General features: G+C 35.2%; 2 protein-coding genes across 6 annotated transcripts in view; one reads left to right on the top strand and one right to left on the bottom strand.

Annotated features, from left to right (window-relative positions):
* Positions 1-394: 394 nt before the first annotated feature.
* Positions 395-8,504, bottom strand: parvin (beta-parvin). The gene is made up of 8 exons (XM_071589852.1): positions 8,366-8,504; positions 8,032-8,121; positions 7,739-7,912; positions 6,056-6,153; positions 4,170-4,331; positions 2,134-2,274; positions 1,720-1,963; positions 395-1,151 (listed from the first exon to the last, which is right to left on the bottom strand). Exons 1-8 carry the CDS (start codon positions 8,478-8,480, stop codon positions 1,075-1,077), a joined length of 1,101 nt encoding a protein of 366 aa, XP_071445953.1. The 5' UTR covers positions 8,481-8,504; the 3' UTR covers positions 395-1,074.
* Positions 8,505-12,471: 3,967 nt separating this feature from the next.
* pds5 (cohesin associated factor B pds5) overlaps positions 12,472-16,953 on the top strand; it is an 80,934-nt gene continuing 76,452 nt past the window's right edge. For 3 of the 5 annotated variants that reach the window (XM_071590785.1, XM_071590781.1, XM_071590786.1), the window contains exons 1-2: positions 12,472-12,549; positions 15,090-15,393. In XM_071590785.1, the coding sequence (XP_071446886.1) occupies positions 15,211-15,393 (183 nt within the window). In that variant the 5' untranslated portion in view covers positions 12,472-12,549; positions 15,090-15,210. Of the gene's footprint in view, positions 12,550-12,785; positions 12,932-12,985; positions 13,020-15,089; positions 15,394-16,953 lie in introns of those variants that run through there. The other 2 variants (XM_071590782.1, XM_071590783.1) reach the window with 2 other exon arrangements.

Below are 16,953 nucleotides of genomic sequence, written 5' to 3'. Positions count from 1 at the left end.
ATAATTGGCTATATCTGCATGCAGATTATCTTATGCTCTACTCATTAACGAGGAAGAAAAGAATAAGAAAAGAAATAGTGACACTAGGAAATGCACTAGTTAGTATGACAATGGTCTTAGAAACTCAGTGAAACTTTTTCTCCCCAGAATTAAGATATTTTCTTAACAATCTTTGCTATATTATGTCTTTATCCAATTAAAATACTTTAATAGTATGAATTTGTTGCATAAAAGACACTAGAATGAAGAGTATACCCTGATGAGAATTTCAATAAAGTGTCTACAACCCCAAACTTTATATCTCCAGTTCATGAAGAATCACTCTCTTGAGCTTATGCATTTAATATTGCTCCTGCGATGAACCAATCAGAATAACCCCCAAGGATTTAAAAGAAAGTATATATTTTATTTAATAACCTTTTAGAAAAACATCATATACAATACACTACAAAAAATAAAAATCCAACACACAATTTTCTCAGTTGTAAGTCAACATTGTTTTTAACAGTAATAGTTATAGAAACTATTATGAATAAAATTTTTAGTAAAATATCTAAACCATCATTAGGCTATTTTTTAAGTGAAAAACATTCAACTTTTATTTTTACTTTGTTAAAAAATTTGAATAAAACTTCAATCAGCTAAGATCAACTGCTGCCATTCCTCCAAAATGGGCATGAAATTCTTTCTACACTAAGCACCATTGAAAGGACAATGCAAGTTTGAAGGCACATATGCATTGTTTTTATAAATTAAATACTGAAAGTCATTAAACTAAAACTATTAAAAATATAAACAGCTGGGACTGTTTTTAGTAAAAAATAACAGGCTTATTGTATTAGGCACTTCATCATTTAAGGCAGTGTGTAATAAATATGTACGTTTTACATTTAAGATGTCACCTCACCATTAATATTGTTATCAATGAGAATATTTGTTGTTTTGCAAAAGCTGAAGTAACTAATGGCTTTAATTATAAAATATAATGATGATACGACCCAAAGTATCTCCATGTGAGGCAATTTTGAAACAGGTTCAATTTATCTGTACAACTTGGCAAAATTGGCAATTGGACTAGCTCACACTTTTATACTTGGTGAATAAATTGTAGAGCACCCGTAATGTTGACTTCAGATCCAGATTCACAATATCTGCAAGGAAAATGATAAAAAATTTTTAGATACATTTAAATCATAGATACTTTAACTATAAAAAAAACATAACATCACAGTAATACTTTGAAGTGCACCCTCTACATAAGTAAAAATATAAAGAGCCAACAGACTAACTTCAGGCAACACTGTTACTCATTGATTAGACTAAAAGCCATTTGAAACGTAAGACATGAAATATGCAATTTCATTTATTTTGTCCTAAGGGTGTTTATAGCTATTAAAATACATAAAAATTTTATTATAAAATCTTTAATGTAATATGCATAGCCTCCTTCACCAAGCACAAGATTATGTAATCCAAATGAAGTTTATGTCAGCATATTTTGCTGTAAAATAGTTCTATGAATACATAATATTTACAATAAGTTGACATATATGAGACATGCTAAAATCTTGTGCCATTTAAGACTTGAAAGAATTTAGAAATTTTCATTCTCAGTGTTTACTAACAGGATACACAAAACAATTTTATAACATTCATAAATCTATAATATCAATATAAGGACCCACATGGTGCCTTTAATTGTAAAATATGTTGCATTACCTTCAGGCCGTGCCTTGGGACGGGCCAAACCAACATCCTGCATCAGCTGAAAAGCCAGCATAACATTTTGTACCTTCTGATCAAAATCTCTTGGTGTAAGATGGAACTCATACAAAGGCACAAAGAAACCTTCAAGGAGGCCCATTAGAAGAGTGAGATAAACTCCATCATGAAACTGAGTCTCCAATTCCGTCACTTCAAGGTTGACACGGCTGAGATGCTTATTCACAAACGTGACCAGTGACTAGAAAATAATGTAAAAGAAGTAACATCATTAAGTGCTACAAAATAAGTATGCATACCATATATTAAGGTATTCTGCTCATTTCAGTGTGTTCACACAAGAGAATCACCATTGGATGCGGTTAAGACATTGTACTGCACAAAATTTATGACACACACATACATCCTTACCTTCTTGACAACCTGCAGTTTGTCCGGGGCATGATCAAAGAGTGTGTCAAAAGCATCTCTCTCACATCTCATACCTAAATCATCGTAAGTTGATGTTATCTCTTCCTGCACAGTGCGGTGGCTCAAAGAACCATCTCTTTTCTGAAAGTGGTAATGATGAAGAAAGAAATCAGTATTTCATGTTCATTTTGATATGCACAGTAGATGAAGCAAAATCAAACTTTAAATGCAAGTGCTTGCCCAAAAAAACTCCATGAAAATAAGGTATATAAGGCAAATGGCACCATAATTCTTGGGAAGAAAGTACAACATTAGCATTATTTCATCTTGTCCAAGCAAGGGCACATCTAAACAGTCAGTCTTTCTTTCTAACCTGTTCAACATTGTTGTATAACCTTGCTAAACAAAATACAGAATATATTTAAAGCTATGGGATAATTACATTCCCAACTGTTACAGTGCACTCCACTCAAGTCATTCTGTTTCAATTTTTAGAACAATAACCTTTTCTCTAATTTTACAGCATTAATGATCCGAGTAGCATCCACTTATGCCGTATTAGAGTCAATGGATATCCCCTTGATAGCATTATTTTTTATCATAAAATGTACAATTGTTTTAAGTGAGTTTATAAGAAATTACACAAATATTTATCACAATGAGTTGTAGCTTAGGAAAATCTGACCTATGCAATAAATTAGATGTTATCCTTCTAAGAATACTAACTTATTGTATGCTTAGAATGAAGAGTTTAAGATAACTGTTGCCAAGAGACAGCACCAGATATGTGCAAACACTACTTGTGCTTTAAATATTGGTTCACGAAATTAGTACACAATTGCACCCATAACACTATGTACATGTAAATGCATAGTTCATAATTATTTCTTCAAGAAATATACTAATGTTTCATCTTTTCAAAGGTACAATTGCCAATATTAGGATGTTTAATAACTGGAAACAATAAAATTTTGCAAAGGAATTTTAGAAATGGTAATTCATGGTAAGAATCAGTTTCTGATCAATAAAAATAATACATATACCAGGAAGCATAGAATATTTCATAATATTTTTAATTCAATTTGTAGCAATAATAGGAATTGGTACTAATACTGGCTTTTACTTTTATTTTCATTATTCTAATAACTATATACATGCAGAATGATATTAAATAAAATAACTCCAACCCAAATCCTAACCAATTAGTAGTAGTAGTTTTTAGGGGAGGTGACCAACAACTGAGGTCATCTTTGCCATGGAGGATGGATAGGAAAGGATAAAGGGTGGAGAAACCTGGCGTTGGCATTAGTCTACTCTTAACGAAAGCTGCCTAAGTGCCCGTAGCTTTAACGTCCCATCTGACAGATGGCGTACTAACTCAAAGTGCCCTCCACAAAGCACCTCAAGTAGGGATTGGGACACCACTGAAAAATATGTCACTGCCAGGATTCGAACCCGAGCCACCTGGGTGTGAAGCCAGTATGTTAGCCACCACACCATCTGAATCCCCTCCAAACCAATTAGACACATTAAAAAGAGCCAAGAAAGAATATTTCTGAACGCTACAACATAGAATGGATTTTTTGAAAGTTTTCATCAATTTATTTAGAGACAGCAATTTGGTTGCATTAGGACTCATTCAAAATGCTAATGCACGAAATATTACATCTTTGACATGTGCTACTACTGTTTTTATCAATGAAAAATATAATATGTGCAAAACACGCTAAGAAATCTGTTCTATAACCATTTTGTGTACAGGAATTAATACCCAGCTGAAATATTAAACCCTGTTTTAAATGAAGGCATCCTAATTATCATCTGACTAGTCATTAAGCTGCATGGTCCAACTTATGTAATTTCAACTACACAATTTGTTCCTTATGGATCTATAAACCATATTTTGAACATAAAACGAATTACAGCACTGGAATTTTCATGAAAATTTCTAAGTTTCCATTTAGCAAGGTGCATAAATGACATATTAGGAGGATACATCCAATGGAGACGATTACCAAAGCTAAAGAAAAAATTACCTGGACCACCACCACACTGACAATCACATTCTCTGGAAGACGGACTGGAGCACGAAAATGTCTGGCCAGAGCAACCAAAAGATGTAGGATAGACACAATATTTTTGGAATGAATACTTTCAACACTCCAGCGGCCAGGAGCCCACCGTGGGAGACCAAGGACCTAGAAGAGAAAAATCATTTAATATACTGTAATTCCTTCATGGAGACATTAATTACAGCATGACTTCTGGTGCTGATACTTTTTGGAATTCTACAGTGCAACACACAAATATTTGGAAAAGCCAATTACGAGATATACAAATCATTGAGGGAATACAAATACCGCAATAATTGTCAAGTGCTTCAAAGTTCAATTGGGACCAAAAGCATCATTGTTTGCTAGAGCATGTACACTCAATAAAAATATTTACCCTTTCATATAAGAAAGTGAATATAGTCCAAGTTTAATTTCATGGCGCCAAAAATAAAAGACAACTTATTCCAAAAATCATTGCAGATGCTACACTTCATAGTTTTACCCAAGACTCCTGATTGTTGCAGGAATTAACATGCCTGGTGATGCTTCATGGTAAAATACTATACTTTTCTATATATAATATGCAATTTCTCCAGTGAAATTTTTCGAACAAGTCAGGGTGCATATTATGCATGGCAAAAATAAGCAATGGAAAGGCATTTAGCATATAAAAATTTAATTAAAAAATTAATAATCATATCATTTATACAATAAACTTTATTTTGATTCCACTTAATGTCTACATAGCTCTATTAATTAAATTTCAAAACTACCTCTTTGTTAGCTATGCTAGCTATTCAAACTATACTTTAACAATGATGAATACCATTTGTTAGTTCAAAGTGGATTTGTTAGCTGAAAGAGAGGTATTTAAACTACTGCCTGGGGAGGAGGAAAGGATTCCTACCATAAAAATTCTCAACAAAGTTGGGATGACTGCATCATAGCAGCAATGAGAACATTTTTCTATTCCACTAAAAAACGGGTGCATATTATTATATGGAAATGACTATACACTGAATCAAATGCAATTGAATATTTTCAGCTGCATTTGCTCCCGTGTCGCACATATTTTCTTGTCAAATTGGTACTACTAAATAATCCATTTGCAGTGAATGACACATATGAACTCATCCAAAACTGATTTTCAACGCTAAAATTTGATAAGGGTCATCAGTCAATTACATAAATGCAGTTTTTTGGTTTACATATTTCTATTCAGGGTTAGCTTTTGTAGCCATATTTTCTATTGACATCTGATTTGGCAGCCCAATTGCGCAAAACACTTAGGGCACTTCAAATATCTACCTTAAACCATAAGTGCCAATTCACCAATATCAAAGGGCAAAATGATGAATTATATGGCATTGGTGAAGCACTTAATTGGCAATTTGACCGCCACTCCCATATTAACTACATAGTCAACTGCAGTTTTACTGGATGTTTGCCACTCAATCTTACCTAACAGCTAATAATACATGATAATATTGCTGGTTACCATGTTGATCTTCGTATTGACAGGCATTGTTATATAGTCCTCTTCCGTATAGGCAAAGATTAATTATTTAACAGTAAAAAGTATCAGCTGGGTTAGGTCTCCAATAAATACCATAAACATTCCATGGTTCCAGGGACATTTCACTCACATTGGTGGCAACAAACTTGTTATTTAGCCACCTGGTCTTCTTTTTGAATTTCCATTTTAAGCTCTTCTTAGAAATTAACAGTAATAAATTTTACTTCAAACACTTATGTATATAAATAAGCCATCCCACAAACTTTCACTGTTTCTTACAAGTGCTTTAGTGTAGTGACATGAACATGAACACCATATTCCAAGACTCAACGATGACTATTTTGATATGTACCTTGTTTGTGACCCCCAAAACAACTCCTAGTTTTTGCTTTTGTCCATCTTCGGATTGGGTTACCTCTGGAACATCCATCTTTTCACCAGTCAGCTTCTCTGAGAAGAGGAAATTAAAGAAGATATAAATATTCTTCAATCATCAGCCTTGGAATGGAATAGATCAGAAGTAACATTTTATTTTAAAAATTCAGAAGAGTCAAATAGGAGGTAATCAATATGATAATGAAGATATTCTATTAAATATAGCCAAAAAGAGAAATATTGAACCTTACTATGAACTACACTAGACTATGCCATTTGCTTAAGGAGAATAAGTTTATTTTCAAATGCAGCATAGGTAATAATGAGAATTATCAATAGGTTACATAAAGTAAAAACAACATCCGAGCAAAGATTAGTCATGGTTCAGTCAATGAAAGTTGAGTCATGATACCATTGCAGTAATTAGCACATTAATAGAAAGAATTACAGCTTAAAATTAGGATGAAATGGGACTATACTGAATTTTGAGTAGGAAATTGACAAGGAGTAGAGAATAAAAAGTTGATGGAAGTTGTGTGGAATGTAAGAGGACTGCAAAGATATAAGATTCATTTGAAACATATATTAATCAGATTGCACAAGGGTAGTCGAGAGAGTATTGAGATGGCAGTGATAGACAGGAAAAGGCAAGTTTTTTAGTTATTGCCATTACTTTTAAATATGATACAGTGGAAATTCTATGAGTGGTATGGAAATGCCTGAACCTGGAATTTAAGTGGAGGGAGAAGAGCTTAATTTAACTAAGTTTGCAGGTATGCAAACAATATACAGCCTACTGATTGCAGTTATCATCAAGTGCTTTATAAGATTAATACAAGATGATGTGTATGCGGATGAACAACCTCGAGTCTTTTCACAGACAAAAGTGTTAGGTATCACATACTTTTAACCCATGCAAAATTATTCTAAATGTTGTTCGAACAACAATGATCAATGGAATTCAACTTCATTTGTTCAAAGGTCAAATTATTTGGCTATATAGATTTGAAACACCACTCAAGAAGGCAAAATCTATATTTCGGCACCTCTCCTATCTTCTCCCCTCCTTCAATAAGTCTGACATGTCCCCTCAACCCTTCAGTAATCAACTAAAATTCCTATCCTGTCCAGTGGTATCCCTTTATAATTAGATCGCTTAACTTATTGATTTCGATTTACCAGCCTTCAATAATATGAAGTGTGCCATATAAGTTTGCAACCCCGATTCGCTAGAAAACATGGCGCATTATTTCTTTTCAAATCTGGTGAACTCTTTCAAGGACAACTTTTTTTTTAATGAGTCCGAATTTTTTAAACAAAATCATATACATTAGGTTTTTGAACATTGAATATTTAAGGGCATTTTGGGGTAAAATTTTAACAGTGATTATAAATACGAATTTATGCAGGGTTTGAGGGAATGCGGCACGATATTGTTGACTTGCAAAAAACTAAGGATGCTATCAAAGAATCATAAATATGACCTTAACTTTAAAACTAATTACTCTCTCAGAGGGCATTTTGTGACCATAAATTAGTGACACTATTACATACCCCTATTCGGCATAAAAAATAAGTAAGGAAAGTTCATACGCGCGTTACTGTCAGTTTTCCATTACTCACCAAATTAAAAATATTTCCACCGAGAATCAAGACTTACCGAGCAATTTTTGAAGAACCTGTCCATCATACAAGTCCTCTTCGATGTCTTTAACAATTATCCTTTGATCAGCCAACTCGTCATTTATCCACTCAATCAGGACACTTATTAACTCCTTCAATTTCGGATCTTCATACGATTTTGGCTCTATCATCGAACGCTCTTCATTTTCCTCTGTAAAAATACGATTGTAACAAATCACAAGGTAGTACTAAAAAATTCCGAAACTGGGCCCATGGAATTTTTAAGAAAGAATTTTGAAATGCATTGAATAGGCTTCTCAAAATATTTACCCAAAGTATATTCCTCAGGAGGCAAGTCGGGCGCTGTCGGACTGCCTGGCGAATCAATCGCATGTTTGCCCTCCTCTTGAACTTCTTGGACTGAAAGCAAAAGATTCAAATGACGAATTATTTTTAATTTCATTCGACAATGGGGCTAACATCCAAGTAGTGGATATGACTTAAATTCGTCGGAATAACGTCAAATAATATCATCAGGCATAATGGGATACACCCACCAGCACACCCTTATATGGTTACAATATGGGGAAGCTTTGCTCGGAAGAAGTTTGTGTCTTTATTACAAATTAGAAGATAAGGAGAATATCCAATTATTCGGTTTTACCTTCTTTGATTCGTTTTTTCCTTCCTAATGTGCCAATCTTCTCCCAGAATGATTCCTCCTTTTCATCTTTCTTGGCAGACACTGGCCTGGGTGACTTCGGTCTCGGAGACGCCATGACAGCTACTGCGCCACCTGCGTGGGGAACTAATAAACTAAATTGGGGGCGTTAACTGCACAGCGTAATTTTCTCGTAGATGTTCCCCGTCGTTAACTATTGCACAGCGATTTTCTAGGCATAAAAATATCTGTTTGGCGTACAATTACCTTGATTGTGGTGACTGTCATCATCTTTCAAAGATGCCGCTACGTCACCATCTTTAACTGTATCACTTTCTTGGAATTCAAAGTTAGCTTTTTTTTCGGTGCTTATGTCATCATCGATGTCAACTTTTTTTATGGATGCGACAATCCTCGGAACATTTGAAGATGCCGTATTTTCATCACTGAATACCTCATCCTCAATATCATCGTCGGAGTCCGGCGCTGAAGGATACAGTCTCCTCTCGATGGATTGTTGACGAAAAAGTCTTGCCATCTTCGGTTTTTCCTCAGTATTCATTTCCATTGCTTCTGTAATATGTGTGACAATACAGTCACGTTTTAATCATAAAACATATTATGGCTAATCATTTTGCATCGATAAGTTAATTTTATCATATTTTCTGTCCGGGACAAACACTTTTGTTGGATAATTTTATCAGCTGGCGAAATTAGTTTTATTAATTGATATTTTACCCTTTGAGTTAAGTTTTAGACTACCCTGAGACTGAAGATCGATATCTTTCTTGGCCTCGGCTATCAACACACTCCCTGCCATCCCAAGTGAAATTAATTGTACTTCAAATAATACCTAATATCACCAAATATATGGAAAAAAAAGAGGAAAAATTCCTCGAGAAGAGGTACTTAAGATAACAAACCACAATAAAAACCCGAAAGTTGGCTCAAAAGGGGAGGACCACCTAATATTAAGCCTAACGAGGCGTGAAATTCACACTCCAGGGTATGGGAGCAGGGTAGTTCCTTCTCTGTACCAACTGTATGTTCCGCACTAGGGGTCCCGAAGTACCGAAAAATCGGCTAGCTTGGATAAAGCGAAGGTTGCCCAGAGGCGTCATCCGGAAAAGAACCTAGGCCCACCGTTCACTAACCATTAACTCACTGGAATTCTACGCCCCAACCTGTAGATAGTAGTTGGATTAGAGGATCAGGATGGTGCGGAGGCCAACGTACTAGCATCCTATCCCGAGGGCCTGGGTTCGAATCCTGGAGCCGGCAGATTTTATCATTGTATCCTGATTCCTACTTGATGTGCTTTGTGGATAGCATTTTGAGTGAGTACGCCGTCCGTCGGATGAGACGTTAAATTACGGACCCCTTGGCGCCTTTCGTTAAGTGTAGTCTATTGCCAACGCCGGGTTTCTCTTCACCCTCCCGTCCTTCCTATCCATCCCTAATGGCGCAAATGACCTCAGCGGTCGGTCGCCTCTCCTAAATACTACCACTACTTCTAGTTGAATTATTCAATTTTCCTATTACGGTTTCAGCAATTAGTTAATGGGTATTTTTTAGGATGTCGGTGGACATTTCTCATTCTATTTAAACTACGGCTCTGAGAGTAACCTCGGATATTATTTGGGCCAAGAGAAATAAGCTTAAATAGAATTGCTTTGAAATTATTGCCATTTAGATAGCATTCCTCTTTAAACTTACATGCCATTGTGTATATACAAGTAGGTATTAAATGTAAAATGTTACTTACCAGGGACAGATATTTGACAGGATTTTGGGTTGATTATATGGCAAGCTACAGGGAAGCTCAGTAAACGACGGAACGTTTTTTCCAAATGGAAGTACCTATTTTTCTGTGTTCCGCGACACTTCCGGCGCAAGAAAAGGAAATTGTGGCATATTGAGATAATTCTCTTTCTTCCGATCCCTTATCTCCCTTTGGGTAGGTCTTGGCATGTACAATAAGTTTTTCCCTCAAATGTTTTTGATAAAAATATTTTTATTCAATAAAATAACGATTTAAGAATATTAAATTTTAATACCGTTCAAAAACTAGTTATTTCTGTCTGGCCATCATAGATTCCGTGGTATTTAACGCCCCTTCCCACCATCCCATTTTGAATGAAGCAGTTTCGTCGTATGGTAAGAGGCGATTGTGGTCGTGTGGAAGACGCGTGGAGGGCCTCTGACACATTGTTTAAACAGTGTTATACATACGTTAAGCCTGCTACCATTTGAAACGGCCTACAAAAGGTGTAGACACCACGGTTTGCTCGGTATTCGACACACTATCGACATTCAATGTGTTCGCATTTTTAAAACGATTTTTCGGAAGAAGAAAGGACAATATTTACTGGAATAATGGTCCACGGATTCTATTGGCGTGTAGCCCTCTCGCTCTTAACCACAGGCAAAGACAATGCACCTCAGGTATCAGAACGACGTTGGACAAAAGCTGTCGCCCCGTTTATTGAACGAGTTTTTCATAAACGGGAGTTTAACAATTTTCTGCTGCTACTATCGAGGGAGCACGAGAGGCTGGAGGGTGGCAAGAAGAGCAGGAAGTTTTTTGTTCATTCCCATTGTTAATATTTAGGCAACATAACGTACAGCCATAAAATTCGCATATTTGAACGGTAGTTTATCCCAGCGCGAATTGTGGGTAAACATTATAATAAAAGGCGAAAATAGGATTTCTTGAAAGTTTGCCTGCTTTTACGTTACGACTTCAAATGGCATATATTAGATGCCATACGGAAGTTTGAATGAAACGGGGTGTGATCATCAAATGGACTGAAGTTGGGCATTTCAAACATAACCAGCATAGGTTTTGCTCGTGAATGTCGGTATTCGGTGAAATCCGCCATAGTGGGTGAAGTCCTTCGCATATCCACATATGAAGGAAGTTTTTGTGTTTGAACTTTAGGTACAGCCTGTATGTATTGAATTTGGAGTTTTATTTAATCGTTATCAAAACGCATCAGTAAGTCACTTAAATTTACAAATGAAATGTGTTAACTTAACTTCCAATAATAACTTTTATTTTAAATTGCCATCATGCTTGTCTTCAATGGTAGCTAGTTTCTTTTACGACTACTGAAAGCCTTATTAATTTATAATAAAATATTATTAATGGTAAGGCATTACCATGCTTACTAGGTCTAATCCCCAAAAATTCTACTGTCGCTGCATGAGCGCTATTACAGGTATATAGTTGGAGCTTTCATCAAGTGGTTTAAATAGGGGCATATGATTATTTGACCTAGAAAAATATAGAAGTCCTTCAATTCGCTTGTTAGGCCACTACGGCTTTTTTATTAGCTATATGAAGTACAAAGTAGCCGACTGATAAATAAAAAGCTAACCTATAACATCATCACAAGTTTATGATTCTTTCTGATTTATATTTCAAATAAAGACGTGAAAAATTAGGAACAGGTCGAGAATATTGAAGTCGTAGAATGTTTATAAACCTCTTTGTTTTTCAATACATTTTTATGCCATTCCTACTGACGGCACCTTTATGGTGTGAAATGTTTTGATGGCTGATATGAATTCGGATTGGTAACTTTCATTTAATCGACCTCTTGAAAAAGCGTCTTGTTCATATTAGTCATTTTGCCAGAAAAATAAATTTGCACTCGGATGAACCATTTCATGCTGCTCACATAGGTCTATGCAATAGGTGAAGGGCTATAATATAGCCAGTACAAGAATCATTGCTGCTTCATTGCGTGGGAAAGGAAACCTCCTTTCGTGAACTAATAGGAAGTGAACTTTCTTTAGTTCATTTGAAATTGGCATCTTGAAAATAGAAGTCTTGTAATTATAAATTTTATATGCGTATTTAACGGTGGCGGTATAAAGCGCACGAATCTTATATAATTTAAGGATTAACTGAAGTGTTAAACGTGTTTTACTAGAGGGAATCAAAAGATAAATTTTCGCTAGCAAAATGCCCAGGACTCTAGGCATAATTGTTTCAGGTGAGACAGACGAGCTAAGTACTTAACTCCTCGTGACTGTACGATTTCGTATTCCGCGTTATCCCGTGATTTTGTCTGCTTGACAAGTAGACAAACAGTGGAGCCATCTGTTGTTCCTCAACAACACGACTGTAGGCTTCCGGCGTTTTGGTACTCAAGTTTATTCTTCTAATATTTGTTGTCCAAGTAAGTGATGCATGCAAAATTTTGTGTATATTAACAAATGAGTAATTTATAATGCGTTTCAGCGTTCAAACATCTTATTTTCTGAGAAAGGATGCTAAAATTTACGTTTATATACATCGCCGCCAAAATGGCGAATGGTGCCATCTTTTGTAGAACTGTTTCATGAATTGAGATCACGCAAATGTGCGGAGAGCATAACATAGAAAACGAAGGAATACTATCGACCTACACACGTGAATTACGGTGTATGTTACTAGTTTGTAATGTAATATAATGTTTTCGCGTGACAGTTGATACCATTGCGAACAAGGTTAAGTCGTTCGAACCGCAATGGCATGAGATACGGTGTGCATCATCTGTAATTCCTACACAACCATCACATGTGAGCTTAATTGTTTAGGTTCTATTATGATTTTAATATCCTTCGTTGACATCTAGCATGTGCATTTGGTTCAAAATTTGAGACAACGGTAAGAATCCGTTCGTTGTTGTATGTAGTTGTTTAGAGTTTGCCTATGTCGGAACTATGTTTCTGTAATAATATTATGTTAACAGTGCATTATACGATTTCCTGTTTAGGGATGTCCGTGTCATTTTCTATCGTAATCATTAGTTTTCACAGAACGCCGTGCGAAATGTTGTTGCTTCATTACTTCAAAGGCAATGTTATGTTCCCAAGACTTAAGGGGAAATATTGAAAAATGACCATCATATTGCTGTCTTTTCGATATTTTCCTCACGTATACATTGAAATACATTAATTTAGTCTACGTTTATTAATCTCAGTTTTGCAATTTTGGAGAGCACTACCCTTAGCAAAGTAGTATTCTTATTATTTACTGAGCACTCGTCCTACCTCGTCGACGTACGTGATGAGCCCCGAAGTGGTTAAATGAGTTATTATGTTATAAGGCCTAGTTGTTAGATGTTTTGGATTTTTTTAGTTTTTGGTCATTACAATCAAGGTATTATCTAAGTTAACTATATTTTTGTTGTTGTTCGCCGCTAGATGTGTCATTATTAACAGCTCAATATTCTCTCGTGAAAAGATTACCAGTCAGTATTTCTTTCTTATAAGACAATATCTAATTTTGGAATCTTTGCAAAGCCTCAATTATGCACTTTCGCGAAGGCAAAAACTATTATTATGTCGCACTCTTTCTTATTTATACACAGTTCCCAACTTTGGTGCAGTTAAAAGCTTTTTTCCGTGATTAATATGCCATGGTTATATACAAATTCATGTATCATGGCAAACTATTGTGTACAAATGTACTTGAGAGTAGTAACAACATTTGTTCCTATTTTCATGTGAATTTACTAGAATATCGAAGTAAGATGAGTGGTAAAATCGTGTCAATTCATTAATCTTAAGTTTACCTCCAAAATGCTGCTCTAATATCCCAGTGATAACTAACATTTACGTAGGGTATACATACACTTCCAGTAAGTTGTTAAATCGGAACATGCATTCCCTTTACAAGACAAATGTTGCAAACCTTTTCTGTAGTGTGTCCATTGCATTACATTGTTTCGTTGTCATTATTTAGCTGTTAAGCTAGGTGCCTTTTCACCATCCCTAGGGTAGATCTTTCAATATTTCATCTAGTTTTGTTGTGTTTTTTACTGTCACTTGCGTAAAAGGTAGTTTTGTTAATGTATTGTGTGCTCATTATATTCAATGTATTGTGTGCTCTTTGGTCCACTTGTATGCAAGTTTTAAGCATATATAGCAATTATTTATTTAATATTTTTCTCGATGTGCGCTGAATTTGAACAGTTTATTAGTTTGACAAAGGCTAATTAAAGTTTATGTGTTAATCACAAATGCAGTTTAATATGACTTTCTTGTATAATAAAAAAATATGAATTCATAATATATGTGCAAAATAATATATGCCTGAAGTTAATTAATTATCTTGCTTTGTTGTTTTGAAAATGTGTTGCCTTCAATCTTTTATGTGAGAAAATATTGAAATATGAGTTGTATAATGTGTGCATAATAAATCTAGAAAATGCATTTAGGCAATTTCTGGATTCAAATATCAATTTTTTGGTGTGGTTTTGCCATGGTTCTGAGTTCATAAATTATCAGCATCCTATACTATTCTTTCTGATGATTGCTGCTTTATTTTATTGAAAAGATGGTTCTCCCTTTTTCTAAGTTTTGTCTGTAATTTTTAACAAAGGCTAGTATCAGAAGTTTCTTTATTGCATTTCAATTAGCTCTGGAATTGCTTCCATTTTTTTGATTTTATAGTGTAGTATCACTTGGGTTCTTAAGTATAACAATTTAGCGGTATAAACTTACGAAAAACATTATGATGGTCCACATAAAAGAAAAAACCTTGACTTCATTAGGTTTTTGCTAGTTTGTCAATGTTCGTCGTAAATTTTAACCACAAAAATTTCTTGGAATCTAATTGTCGGTGTGGTGTAGATATTTTTCGTTTTATTAAATCTATGATATTTCTGTATAAAATCTAATTGATGATTTTTTGAGTGCTTATTCTGTTAATAGCTGGTACTCTTTATTTTAGGATTTGATTGTGTACTGTGCTCCCATAGTGTAGTTGGTAGTGATGCTTGATGCTGATTCATCAGGATTGTCAGTGGTTGTGCACTGACTAGACTGTTGGGGTGTGCAAGACTTGAGTGATTATGCCGAGGGGTGGTGGTGGGAGTGGGAGTGGTGGGCCTAGTGGTGCTAGTTCAACTGCAGCCGGGATGGGCACAGCAGGTGCAACTACTCCAAACACAGTCACAGTGACAATAGTGTACCCTCAAGGTTGCCGGGAAGTCACTGAAGATCTTGGCCCTGATGAGCTCATTCGTAGACTTAAGGTAAAAATCCTCCTATGCTTCCATGTGGATTTTGCTGATGGAAATGGTTCATTTATTGTGATTATTCTTGTGGGCATGCTGAAATACTTATTTATACTTATTTAACTGCTACATGTTTATATTTTCATAATAGGTTTTTGATAAAATTTCTGAAACTGTGGTGAACAGCATGAAATTTAGTATTAAATTTGTTATTCTGATGTCATTTTGCATGCTAGCTAATGCAGTTGTTTTGCCAACAAACACATGGTATTGTTTGGTTTTAATGGAGCTACAACTACATATATCCATCCGAAGTTTGATTTCTTAGGAAAGGGTAGCATTCACATAGTATTAAGTTGGCGTTTGAAATTCTCACATCAGGGCAGGATAGGTTCCTTTCCCTTTGCCATCTTTGGTTTCCCCTAAAAGATCTGGTACCTGCAAAATAACACACATGAGCTGAAGCCGAGGGTGCCCAGAAGCATCACCAGGAATCAAAACTGCACTCTCTGGCTAGCAGTGCAATGCTCTGCCCACTGGACGAAACAGCATGGATTTTATTATGAAATAATTGAACTATTCTTATCATTAATAATAAGATTATGGTGTAGATAGTGTGAAAATATGTTGGAGTTAATTAGAATCCAATGTCCTACACTTTCTGTAGCCAAAAAACTTGTTTAATTGGACATATATATTAATAAAAACTAGGTCACATTAATCCATGGGTACAGCATTGGACTACTGATTGGAGGGCCTAGGTTCAACTCCGAGGAAGCCTCTCCAAGCTTCCTCAGGCACATCCACGCTGTGTGATTAATCAGGTCCCAGAACGTCCCAGGAAACCATAGCAGTATAGGGAAAGGACCAGGTCCCCTTACCCTGATGCATGAATTTCACATGTTATTAGGCTTAGTACTTGGTGAGCTCTATCATCGCCTACCAAACTGACCTTCAGGGTGATTACTATGTTTTACCAAAAGTGAAGGCAGTTAAGGAAGGTGGTGTAAAGTTATTTCTGTGATGAAATATTTTTCCATGTCAATGCCAGTAATGATATCATTCAGTGAAAAGACTCTATTGCCTGTTGCAACATTGCTGAACATGTCTGGAACAATGGATCCCTATATTGACTGTCAACGTATGAGGAAAAAGCATTTAAATAAATGTTTGCAAAATATTAAGTGAATCATAAGAAAATATTCCCAGAATAATGATCTTAATACTTTTTACTGTTTTTAGTCCCTATTTAAAAGTCACTAAAGCGATGGTTTGTATTTTCATGAATAAAAGAAAATTAATCTGCAAAGGACAGCAAATATTTTATGTATTCATCAAATTGAGTAATGTATAAAAGTTATCATGTTTAGCCCCAGATGACTGCAGTGACATCCATTGTGTAATTGATGGAAAGTGTGTTTTTGTATACATGAAGAAGTCCATCTATTTCTCTTGACAATTTGTAAAAATTGTTTCATTGTTAATCACTAGTTGATAAAAATACCTTTGGGAATTTTTAAAATGAAACCCTGGTAACCTATTGGAGAATTTGCATTTTTCCAAAGTGGTTTTACTACC

The sequence above is a fragment of the Hetaerina americana genome, unplaced genomic scaffold (genome assembly GCF_022747635.1).
Source record: "Hetaerina americana unplaced genomic scaffold, ioHetAmer1.1.p SCAF_4, whole genome shotgun sequence".
In the NCBI taxonomy this organism is placed as follows: Eukaryota; Metazoa; Arthropoda; class Insecta; order Odonata; family Calopterygidae; genus Hetaerina; species Hetaerina americana.
Note: the sequence above shows the minus strand (reverse complement) of the source record. Positions and strands in the feature narration are given on the sequence as shown.

Excerpts from the sequence above, each read along its gene's own strand:
- parvin (XM_071589852.1), bottom strand. The coding sequence starts at position 8,480 with ATGGCGTCTCCGAGACCGAAGTCACCCAGGCCAGTGTCTGCCAAGAAA. Across the intron at positions 7,913-8,031 it reads TCCTGAGGAATATACTTTGG|AGGAAAATGAAGAGCGTTCG; the intron begins GTAAATATTTTG and ends GTATTTTTACAG. Across the intron at positions 2,275-4,169 it reads TCAGTGTGGTGGTGGTCCAG|AAAAGAGATGGTTCTTTGAG; the intron begins GTAATTTTTTCT and ends TACCACTTTCAG.